At 44.2% G+C, this 12,391-nt stretch overlaps 1 protein-coding gene across 2 annotated transcripts; it reads right to left on the bottom strand.

Moving 5' to 3' along the window:
* Positions 1 to 645: 645 nt before the first annotated feature.
* Positions 646 to 10,490, bottom strand: LOC139208620 (uncharacterized). Of its 2 annotated transcripts, none has more exons than XM_070838343.1 (7): positions 9,138 to 10,490; positions 8,787 to 8,860; positions 8,288 to 8,516; positions 5,222 to 7,227; positions 4,733 to 4,951; positions 2,408 to 2,551; positions 646 to 2,117 (listed from the first exon to the last, which is right to left on the bottom strand). In XM_070838343.1, exons 1-6 carry the CDS (start codon positions 9,460 to 9,462, stop codon positions 2,447 to 2,449), a joined length of 2,958 nt encoding a protein of 985 aa, XP_070694444.1. In that variant the 5' UTR covers positions 9,463 to 10,490; the 3' UTR covers positions 646 to 2,117; positions 2,408 to 2,446. The 2 variants fall into 2 exon arrangements, with proteins under 2 accessions (XP_070694444.1, XP_070694445.1); XM_070838344.1 differs by having other exon boundaries at positions 4,733 to 4,948.
* Between the last annotated feature and the right edge of the window lie 1,901 nt (positions 10,491 to 12,391).

Here is a 12,391-nt window from a genome sequence, read left to right as displayed (position 1 = left end):
TCACCTCACTCAACTTGCTGCTTCATTCTATACCTCTAAATGTCTGATTTCACTGTTTGACGCTCTCTAAAATAATATGGACAGCCCTCATGTTATCTGCTGTTTTTTCTTCCTTGTATTATACTACTACTACTCTGACCTACCATGTTGTAAATTTCCCGTTCCAGCATGTTGCTGTAATGCCTGTAACTGATGGAATGAATGGATGTATGAATGAATGGGATCATCAAGGTTTCATCTTAAAATGGTTGACCTCAGGTCTGCGTTTCATCTCGTCTCACTGCGCACAATAATACAAAGACCTCCATTTTCTGTGCAGATGAGTCAGGATGGAACCAAAGAAGTGATTCGTGCCTAAATGTCTCCCTCATTCCTCCCGGATCACAACCTCCGCAGACAGAACTCCTCATCCTCCTCCTGGCTGGATTAATGCAGTGCTGAACCCACTATCTCATCACAAGCACTGAGTGTGTATGCAGTAGTAGAGAGACACAAAGTTTATATTTTAGATGGAAATATTTTCTCTTCAGATAAACAATCTCTCTTCTAGTCGACAGCATGTATCTATTAATGTGCTAATGGGTTTCTCAATTGATTGTTTGGTCTATAAAATGTCAGAAAACGGTGAAAAACATCCAAACGTCCTAAAGGTGACGCCCTCTTTTTATTTTTTTTTAGTCCAGCCAACAGTCCAAAGATATTCAATTTCATATTACACAGGAAAAGCATCAAATACTAAAATTAATAAGATTAAACAATTATCAAAATAGTAAATTAATAATAATCAGATAATTTTTTCAGCTCCACTGCTGTATATAAATTATATGAACTCAAAACAATGATGACGATGACAGCTGATATCTTAAAATGTGACATCCACTTTCCTAGATAATCACTAAATATTAACAACTTTGGTTATGGTAATCGTTGGCAACAAAACAATCAAAATTAATCTTAAACTTTAAGTTGGCTCTTCTTGCAACCACATTTAAAAAGCAAACAAACTTAGCATTTCTTCTGTGTAGTTTGAATCGTTACAACTTTCACTTTCAGTTACAGTGTACAGTACACATTCATAACACATGTACATGTAATTAAAGCAAGAATAACGAGATGTAAAAAGCAAAAATTTATTCAGTCTTTTAACAGATACGCGAGAGACAGCTCATTTATTTCTAAAATCAATTTGTGAAACATAAACACCTCTTTATGTGAACACATTGCATTTATTCAGTAGGAAGGGAATTTGAAGTGGAACAAGACGACGGGTGTTTCGTCTTGGATTAAAGTGGAAGAGGAGATCAGTAAAACATCTGCAGTGACACAGCTGTGTTGATTACCATTTCAGAAATTCACATTAAAAACGAGACACGTTTCCCTTTTTAAAATTGGCAGCCTTAGAAAAGACAGTTGGCTACAAATGGCCTGCAAATACACATGCGGTGGTGTCACGGCAACGGCCCCAGAGTCAAGGCCCCCGACTCACGGACTGTTAAAGACGAACAGGTAATACCAAAGGAGCGACAGACTAGTCAAGTCATTTCAAAGTCAGCACACCAAAAGGACAAAGAACCACCGGGACACTCAAAGGACGGTCTCACTCCTGAGACCCCCTCCAACTTCAAGTATTCCCTCCAGCGCTAGCATCACTTCAAGTATTCCCACCACGGACTCCAAACCTTCAATTCCAATCACCACTTCTTAGGTTTACAACATAAGCTATAATATAAGTGCACTCAAAATTCGTCTATACATAGAAAAATAATAACAATAAGTAGCAGTAATAGTTATAACAATCACTTTACATTTCATTTTATACACAACCGTGATGTCGAATCACTTTATACCGTGGCATCACATTCCCCGCCCCCTGAGTGTAATGTTCAAGTTTAACCATCTGTAGCTACGGAATCGCAAACAGGACCGGCGACCTTGGTTTGGTTGTTTAAATAACGTTTAGCGATCACTGACAGTGGCAATGATTAGAATCAGAGTAATTATGCCTTTCCACAGACCGTTGTGCTTGTGTGACAGACGCGTTATGTACAAGCTGCTGATCAATCATGTGCCTCTGGCCTCAGACTGCTTGCTGGTGTCAGACGCTGACAGCCTTCATCCTGGAAAATAAAGAGGAGTGTTAAGAAACAGGCAAGGTACTCCAAAGACAAATCTATGTAGACGTTAAACCCCTGTGATTAAAATGCACTGTGGTGTAACGACAGCTCCTTCTGCACCAAGTCTGAGGAGTGACAGTAGAATGCATGCTCGTCTGTGCGCAGTCCACAATTAAAAACCTCACTTTTAGACAGCATCGCTCAAGAGAGAACACATGTGCGAGCCAAGTGTTAAGTGTGTTAACGGCTCAGTTCGGCGCAGCTCAGCCTCAGAAGGTGTCGCTTTCACTCACTTCAGTTTCGCTGCTTTAGAGCGAATCCGTCGAGCCGCCTCAGGAACCGGCAATGATGCAGCTCCGACATTTGTACAGCTTGGGGTCATGGGTGCGGATGTGGTTCCGTACATTCCTCAGTCGAAAGAACGTCTTACTGCAGAGCTGCAGAGAAGGCGAGACAAGGGGTTAACAGCCGACAAGGAGATATGGAGGTCCTCAAGTGTCACTGAAGCTCCTGCATTCTGGGGAACTTCTATGCACCAATTTGTGCCCCTATTGCTTCAAATTATGGTGGAAATGTCTTTATTTATGTAAAAGAAAACAGCTGAAAATTGTGTGACAGGCATTCTGTTTTGCTTCCATATATTTATTCTCCTGCAGATCAACTCTTCTAGTTTAATGGTGTCCCTGTTCAGTCAACACACATGTAGGCATAATTCAGTCCTACTCTTCTGTCCTCTTTTGAGTCTCGTTTGGGGAAGTAACCTCTTTAAATGTGCATGCAGCACTTATTCATGTCAATGACAAATTAATTCATTGTAATTAATTCATAAACCCCTGGACTTTAATAGCTAATGTCTTTCAGTGAGATTTCTCATGTTCAAAATCTTGTGCACATTTAAAACATAGCCTACATATCTTTTGGACTGATTTTTAGAAATCATGTCTACATCTCAACTGTGTTATTGAGGCTGACTGAGAACAAGAACAGAATACATTTTGGTCATAACTGATTACAACTTTGATCAAATCTATTGGGGAATGGGACCTTGTTAAAGTCTCTGAATCATTCTGGAAAACAAAAAAACTTCAAGTCAACCATCCCCGCTCAGCTTCCAGAGCTTTTGTTTCCTTCCAGGACCAAAGTCGATTCTCCCTTCGGGGCTAACTGCCTCCACAGGAGCTTTACTTTGGTCTTAAGAAGCTGCAGCGTGATTCACTGACAAACTGTAAGCGACACTGTACATTTAGTGTCAGACTGACACTGCGAACCTTTTCCTCGGCGCCGGTCACATTCGCCGTCATTTTCTACCGCTCTCTCAAACACTCGCTACGGACATTCACTACGCCCCGTTCCTCAAAGAAGCTATGCTACTCATTGAATGTGTCATCCCCTCATTGCCACCACACGAGTGCTGCGCATCATGTGCAAAAACAGCTGCAGATTAAATGGCACAACTGTTTTGAAGTTTGTGTTGGTGGCGGCCAAAATTAGCGTTAGCTGGGCAAGGAAGACCCTGCAAAGGTAACAAAATCTGCTACCAGCATCTGTAAAGTTTTGCTTTGACTTCATTTAGACAAAGAACAGAGTGTAACTAAGTGCAACTTGAAGGAGTTTTGTCGTCACTGTGGCGGTTGTCAGGCAACCAGTGGAGACTCCAGAGTTAGCCGTTTCCTCCTGTTTCCAGTCTTTGTGCTAATCTAACCATCTCTTGGCTCCAGCTTCATATTTACCACAGACATGACAGCAATATAAATCTTCTCAGTCATCTCTAGACAAAAAGCAAACAGCATTTTTTGCTAAATGTCAAACTATTCCTCTCAGTAAAAGTAATGATGCCGCATTTCACTTCCACTAAAAATGATAGGCCTACATCAACAATTACAGAGGTATTACTAGCCAAGTGTAGGTCAGAATCGAAAAGTACACATTATGCAGAACACCCCTGTCACAGAAAGGATGTTGCTTTACTATAATTCACTACATATATTTTATACTGTGTAGATTCATCTATAGCAAAATGTATAATCTTTCACAATCTTAAAAAGCAATCCTCAAATTAACTCGTAACCAGTTGTTATAAATAAATGTAATGTTATAAATGTAAGGGAGTACAAAGTACAATATTTCCATCAGACATGTACTAGAATATAAGAAAAACATGGCATAAAATGGAAACGCTCAAGTACAAGTACTTCATAATTGTACTCGTGTACACTGCTTGACTAAATGTACTTTATTACCTTACAGCAGGAGTTGGCAACCAGGTGCTACACAGCTTCAGAAGTCTACACTTTTACTAAAACCAATAATGGCTGTGAGGGTATGGATTTTTTTTCTCACTGTGGTGAAAAAGTAACATATCCCTGCAGTTTGAGCTCAATCACATGACCATGGTATTATGGCAATGCTGTTACTGTCACGGCCCTACAACCAACCAACCAACCAGCAGTGCAGCCAGTTCACCCAGAAGAGGTGTACCTCCCTTGCATCTCCCTACATGATTGGACTTTCACATTGCATTTTGTTTATTGAGAATTTTGGCGCTCTAGGTCATGATTTTCTATCCCTTAGAGTTGTGTGGCTCTAGGTTGTTAAAGTTTGAGAACTCCAGTGCTTACCGGACATGGCCAGTGCTTGCCCTCTATGTGCCTGAGGCGATGCATGATTAGAGTGTCACAGTCCCTGTAGGAGGCTGAGCACTGCAGACAGGCATGGGCCGCCTTTGGGACTTTGGGGGCTTGACTACGGGGTCCCCGAAGCTGCTTTAGTCTCGCCCGATGTACAGAATCCATCACGACACAGCTCCTGCTTCTCAGAGGGAGCGGTGTGCCTTGCTGCTGGAGATGCAGGAAAAATACACAGGGAAAGACAATTATGGATGAGTTCACTCGACTTTAGTGGATGCAAGATGCATCATAGACACGAAAAATTAAATGACTAAAAGGAAAATAAGCAATTAGAAGCTAAAATTATTCCAAATGCTTTTACAGATTCTCTATCAGACTACAAGTAAAAGGCTAGATTAGTGATTTTATACTAATATCAGATAGTGATTTCTCTACAGAAATCAGTTATCACCATAAACCACTACCCTGCTTTTCATCTACCTTTGGCGTGGTCCGTGTGGCCTTTGACCCAGCAGATTTGGCCTGGTGAAGAGTGTTGTTTTGGGTGTTTAGCCTGGGTCTCTGAACCCTGCTTTGGCTCACGCTCCTCTCCACCCTCTCCCTCTTCACCACAGGCAGGGTGGGTGGCCCTCTGGCTCTCAGTGCCCTATGAGGGGACTCCTCCGCTCCAAATTTCTCCCCAACTTGTGACACAGAACGCGTTAAGCAGATATCGACGCTCTCCTCCTCTTTCTTCAGCCCTGCCATCGCCCCCGCTGCCGGCCGACAGAAGCTGAACAGAAAGCCTGAGTCCAGTAATTTGATGGGGGGCTTGCTCTGACGTTTGCCCAGGTCTGGTGAGGGAGGATCAGAGAAGGGTGCAACAACCGGCACGGGGTCTGCTGGCTCCTCTTTGATGACTTTGTACAGAGGGTGGTTGTAGATGGATGACGGAGGTGCGTGCTCTGAAAACTGGAGCCCATCGGGTTCATTAACACTCATTCTCTGTCTAGTGTCCATGACACCCCTCGGCCCTTGGCTTCCCACCTTCCTCCCCTCCTCTCCGGGATTACATTTTGTCTTCTCCACCTCCCTTGTGGAGCCCCTCCGAAGCTTGGCCTTAGTTGCTGCTCGGCCGCTGTTGTAACGCAGAGTTTTGACCGTCTCTACGGTGACCTTCTTTCTGGTCCTCTGTGAGGATGGGGATTTGTGAGGCGAGTGGCCACAGCAATCGTTTGATGGAAGAGGGAAACCTGAGATAGAGTATTCAGCTGGTTCTGATTTGATCCTGACTTTGTTTCTCACTAGAGGTTTGTTGGTGCTGCGTCGTGGAGGCTGCTGGGAAGAAAGGTGAGCATTGTCACCTTTCCTCACTGAACGTCTGAGTTCCCTTCCCCCGAAGGAAGACCTGGATGCAGACGGGAACATGTCTGGTAACACACCTTTACTTCGCATGCTTCTGTCACTTGGAGGGACATATCGCGGGACAGTCTTTAGCCTTTTCACCGCCATCCTTTCCGTGCTGACTGGACCCACAGGCTTGGCTTTTACTGGTTTGTTGAGGACACGAGTGTTCACTGGGTTACAGAGGGGAAGTGCAAGTGTCACGTCCCCATATGGCAGTACCGGGGAGGTGGAGCGTGGTTTCCGTCGCTTGGTCAGTGAATAGTTATTGGCCTTCAGCTTCCTCAGTCGTTTCTTTTGTCTCCAGCCAATCAAATCTTCTGGTCTGGGGAGGAGCGCAGTCCTCTGTAACCCAAGAACATTCATCAGCTTGTACTTCTCCTGTACTCTCGCATAATCCTCTTCATCCACTCCAACCTCCTCCACTTCCTGCTTCACCCTCACAGGGCTGCCCACAGCACTGGGCCTCAATCTGGAGGGGCAAGAGAGCCGGGTGTCAGAGTGAGGTTTTCTGTTTCGTCGAGGGGTCTCTGGCATGGGTAGCAGTCTCTGGACCTCTTTGGCAGCCCCAGGAGTGGAGCGGAGGAGACGGGTGTTTGATGGCGATATGGGCGAATAATTCTGAGACTGTGGGGAGGCTATGGCGTGTCGAGATGCAGTGGCTTTCTTGGAAGAGGGAGATTTGAAGTCCATGAGCTTCATCCTGTGTGAGGGACTCTGAGGGAGACCATTATGGCCTTGAGGTTTTGGCGTCCTGCGCAAATTGCGCCTTGGACTTCCTTCACAAGACTCATCTGACGCATTCAGCGAGAGACTGAAGCCGTTGTTCATACGGTTCTCTAATTCCAAAACCCTTTTCCGTTTGCTTTCCCTCTGCTGGCGGTGACGCTCATGACATGAACCAGCACAGGCTGAGGTAAAGCCCTCGTGAGGATGGAGTTGCTGCTCCTGCTCTTTCATGAGAGCGGAGCAGGCTTCCACAGCAGGCCACATGCCCAGGTGCCGGGCCATGGCGATGACTTCAGGCAGGTCCTCCTGGCGAACACACAGAGTGGAGGAGTAGGAGAAATCCAGCAGAGACAGGAGACTGTCCTCACTAAAACCTGAAGGGATAAACAAGCCTTTAATTAGATATGCTGAACCCTGGTCAATGAGTGAGTGAGATGAATGAGATGAAAGTGGCTCGGTGTAAACAGAGGATCAGAGAGACAGCAGGCAGAGTGGCAGCAAAGTGTAAACACGATGGTGGAGACTAGGAGACAATATAACAACTGCTTTAATCAGGGCCACTCCTGCTCCAATCTGAGGACACACATCAAAGAGATAAGTAAATGAGAAGGCAGACTATGGCCGTGTCCCAATTCAGGGTCTTCAAGTTGCAGTTTTGTAGACCAAATAAATCATAAACAGATAAGACCATCTCTGAAGAACTTTGAAATGCAGCCGCCTATTGTCTGAATGATCAGTTCATCATCTGAAGCTCTCAGTTTCGTACAAACCATTGTTTGAATGATAATGAGAAGTGAACCATGTCTGCTCGAGGCAGAAACTGTCACGTGACTGCATTCATCAGTCACTGATAAATGTATCACATGAACTACTTGACCAACAGGAAAGCCACTGCACAGGCTATGTAATGTAAACCAGGCATTTGCTCCTCTGTTTATTCTTGCCTGGACACAAACATTTTCATCATAATTACATTTATCATTCAGTAGAGCTGTAAAAGGTTAGTCAATTCACTGATTAGTCAGGCAACAGAAAGCCATTTAACAGGTATTTTGATAATCGTGTAAATAATTTTTGAAGTAAAAATGCCAAACATTTGCAGGTAGAAAATGAGAGGGTCTTGAACTGTTATATGTCAAACTGTAATGGGCATTTTCATTTATCTCATGACATTTTACAGAGGTTTTCTGAGGCTGCTCAACCATCTGGCAGTTGGAGTATACAGGCACCTTAATCAGTTGCAGCCCTCTTATTAACTATGTACACTGAGTTAAAGACGAATACCTTAATACCCAAATGAATTGTTTCATTGTCTGAGGGGCTGGACTGACTCAGTCAAGTCGTTACATCCAGATCCAGCCCTTAAACTTAAAACTGAAGCTGAAGCAGTGATGTTCTCTAGTGTCAGTTTGACCTCTTGTCATCTGATCTTACCGGTGAGATCTATGTCTGCTTTCATGCTCGAGTCCATCTCTGTGAAGATTTCCTGGAAGTGATCGCTGACAGCCGCCAGGACAGCTCTGTGGGCCGAGTAGGATCGCCCGTTTGTCCGCAGGGTAATGTCACAGAACAGCCCCGCCTCCCGCTGACTCCTCAGCTTGCTCAGCATGTCAGCGCTGTGCGACACCATCGTCTTTGTGACACATCCTCTTCCACCCAGCTCCTGGGAGGCAACGACAGCGAGACAGAGGCAGATAGGAAGGCATCATTATAGCAACATAATGAGTGAGAAAGCCCTTGTAGGAGACATCTAAGTGTGAGAGCGGGATTAAGTGAAAATGAGCGTGAGAAAGTGTGAATTTAAATGTATGAGATGCAGACAAATGAGGCAGTGATAAAAAACAAAGAGGAGCTGAAAGTTTGATGGGAGTGTGAAGGAAAATGACTTCAGGGCAGTATTACCACAGCCTCTGTGACTCTTGCCCGCCCTTACCCCTGTTTTCTTGGTGCGCTGGCTCTGACACTCTGGACAGCTCAAGACAAAATCTCTAATTTGGAAGTACATCCCTGTGAAGAAAAAAGTTAACAGGCATCAGACTATAAGGCGAAAAAACAGGTTAACACTCATTTTTTGAGCCCAATACAGCTCTGAAGTTGAAATATATGGTCTCACAAATAAGAAGGGTTCAGGGCTATAATCACAGCTGTAATTCATTCTTGAATAAGTTTCTTGATCTTTGGCTGTTTCAAATGTGCCAACACTTTTTAACAGTAGGAAATGAGTAATGAGGAACCACATGTTGTCCTCTGAAGTCAGATGTAAGGCAGGCAGTGATGTTCATACCTTCCCACCAGTAGTTTTCAGCCACACATTTGTAGGTCTCCTCCAGGGAGAGGTGGCCCCGGCCAGTCCTCCGCCTGCGGTGAAAGGTGGAGAGGGCCTCGGTTCTCCTGTCCTCATCCAACACCTCCCTGTAGTTGATGAAGCCTCTTTCCAGCTTCTTGCGGTACAGCAGCCCGTCTATCACCTCAAAGTTGGGTGACCCGGCTGCCGGGTGTCCACGCCCTTTGGAGATCCCAGCTGACTCCATCTGTGCTGCTCCCTCCGGGTCTCCATCCATCTCTGCGTTTGTGTAACAGGCGCTGGTGTGGCTGCAGTCGCCGGCCATTTTTTTTTTTTTTTTTAAATTTAATTTATATTATGAAAAATCTAACTTTGTCCAGGCTGAGGAGGACCAATGCTTCTTCCTCTTTAAAGTGATCCCTCCGCCCTGGATCACAGCGGGGAGCTGCGAGCCAAACTTTACCCACCGACCTGAAACAAAGTCCACGTGGATACGGTGACAGCAGACCACCGACCCAACAATAAGTCCCAATAAACACACTCAGACACCCTGCTAATAGTCTGACATATCCTAGAGGACAGCTACAAAAGCCACTTAGCTCTAATTCACCGTAACGTCTCTCATCGTGGCGTACAAAGGCTAGTTTTCCTCAGAGGAAAGTCTCCATCATTTCACTGCAGGGTCCTGCTTTGTGCCCCGGCTGTCACTGAGGGCATCACTTCCCACTATCCTAACAGTGTGGCTAACATCCCCCACAGTAACAATACAGCTCTACTTTCTCCTCGGGGAACATTTGCTCACATTTCTGTCCAATTTGGAGCTGCGCTACATCAACAGAAATGTTTGGACTGTCTATCCGAGTGTGGATAATAAATGCAGCCAGCAGAGTATCGCGCCAACAGCGCCGAGCCAAGTGATGTAAAGTCACCAGTTTCACCGCGACCACTGAAACAGGCTTCACCGCCGACCGCTCACCAGCAGCCCGTTTTCCATCCACCTCAGGGGTCGGGAGTGGCCTCCGGGGCCGGAGAGCTGCGGGCAGCCTCGCCGCTGGCGTTAACTTGAGATTTCTTTTCGCCAACTCGAGTCGGAAGCAACATGATGACGCAGCTATCAGCTCAGCATCGCCACTTGAACGACCTAAAAGCGAGGTTGTCTCCGCGATCCGCCACAAATGTTACAAATCACCGCCGGAATCCCTAAAAAGCGGCCTAACAAGTTCCGCTTACACAGCCGACGTGATTCATGCCGCTCTGGTCGTCGCAAAGCAGCTCTGGCGGTCAAATAGTCCAATTTTTTAAACTCGTAACCTTCTGTTTGTTGCTAATCAGCAGCCTAACCGAAGCGACTCCTCCCCGCCCACAGACAAAGGCCATTAGCAGAAGCTTTAAAGAGCCTCGGCCAGACGGAATGTGATTGGCCGACAGAGCTGTCACTCAAGCTGGGTTTCTTCCTCTGTCGCAGCAAGGTAGGTTGTTCGCACACGATGCCACTAGTATTTGCTTCACTTGCTGCACAGCCAAGTTACATGATAATGGTATCACCAAGACAGGTTCTCCAGCTTTTATCCTCTGAAAAGGACATTATTCAGCTAAAATTAATATAGTCAAACCACTCCACATCTTGAAATGTTAGCTGTCACTATGATCTCAGTGTCAGTGTCAATTGTTGCAGTGCAGTATTTTTATTTATTTTTTTTCAATCTTCAAAACACAATGCAACCCTCTGGATTTCAGCCACATAGAGCAGAAAATGAAAACATCTGTGTCACATAAAATCATCACCAAGTAGCCTATAACTGCACAACAATGTACAACCATTAAAAGGGTTGTTATCCGCTGTCAGTCATTCATTTTCATCAGAACAAACCAGAGTTAATTTCCTCAAGATCGTACAAATGATGCAATGAGATACAAAATGCGCATTTAATTCAGTGTTTGAAATAATGTGGAGTAACAATGACTTCTGAAAGCTTTCATTTTATTAACTGCTGCATTTTTTTTCAAAATACAATGATGAGGTGTAGAGTCTGACTTTACCCCATAATAAATCCTTCATTCATACAAGACACAATTATGACTGGATGGCACTTTACTGCATCAGTTTATTAAAATTATATGTTCAGGTTCAATACATGACTTTTTCACATCAACTTACAGGCCTTTTATTATATACAGTATATTTAATTACTATCTGTTAAACTAACATGACTTCTTTATGTATAAATGTATGTTTGTATGTATGTCTGTGCAATGTTTTCATGTTTAATCAACCATATCTGCTCTAGTAGGACTCACGCTATTGAGTTATACATCTTTGACATGCTTTGTTAATCAATTTTACATGATAATAAGTACATAAAAATAGCTTGTGAACTTGTATTTGGTTAAAGAATACTGTATAACTTCACCCACAGACTGAGTTAAAAGTTCAAGCAACGTTAGAGTTTTTCACCTCCAATAATGGAGAGGAATGGTATATGAAAGTAAATATATATTTGATCCTGATAAAGCACACTTAATGCATTTAAAACATCTTCCTTAGGACAAATACTGATATTTTCCCATCATTTCATCATGTGACTGGAGTGTGAAATATCTCATTTTGTAACAGCCTGATGTACAAACTTTGGGTGCAGCAGATGCAAGTTATATAATGTGTCAAAAACAGTCAGCAAGGCAGGAGAGCAACGCTAACATCCACCGAAGTTAGAACCGAGGAGGACCATGGCATAGCCAACAGGAACATCAACAAGGGAATCTTAAAGCAGGATAGATGAACTGAAGTGCTCATCCAAAGCACTTAACCCTTGTGATGTCTTAACATTCTGTATATTCCCCTTGCCCTAAGGGTCAAAAATGACCCCCCTTCACTAAACCCCTAAAATAAAGCAGCTTAATTGAATTTTAAATCCCAAATCTAGTTTGCAAGATGAAACAACCTGTTTCTCATCAATTCATCAATTCAATTCAGTTTTATTTGTATAGCGCTGCTCACAACACAAGTCATCTCAGAGCATTTAGGGGGTTTTCTCTGCTGCCACATGGTGGCGGGTCATTTTTGACCCTTAGGACAACAGGAGGGTTAAATCATACACACAGTCCACGATCAGTGCAAAGGAGGGAGAAATGAAGTCCATAATACCACATGAGGACTTCATCCCATTCGTCTCCCTAATACACACTGGTAACAGCACACTGATAGTCTTTGACAGTGAGCCTGGGCTGTGCCATGACAACCTACTAGAGCGCTT

This window comes from Pempheris klunzingeri, chromosome 10, assembly GCF_042242105.1.
Source record: "Pempheris klunzingeri isolate RE-2024b chromosome 10, fPemKlu1.hap1, whole genome shotgun sequence".
Lineage (NCBI taxonomy): Eukaryota > Metazoa > Chordata > Actinopteri > Acropomatiformes > Pempheridae > Pempheris > Pempheris klunzingeri.
Note: the sequence above shows the minus strand (reverse complement) of the source record. Positions and strands in the feature narration are given on the sequence as shown.

Excerpts from the sequence above, each read along its gene's own strand:
- LOC139208620 (XM_070838343.1), bottom strand. The coding sequence starts at position 9,462 with ATGGCCGGCGACTGCAGCCACACCAGCGCCTGTTACACAAACGCAGAG. Across the intron at positions 8,861-9,137 it reads TGAAAACTACTGGTGGGAAG|GGATGTACTTCCAAATTAGA; the intron begins GTATGAACATCA and ends TTTTCTTCACAG. Across the intron at positions 8,517-8,786 it reads AGCGCACCAAGAAAACAGGG|GAGCTGGGTGGAAGAGGATG; the intron begins GTAAGGGCGGGC and ends GTTGCCTCCCAG.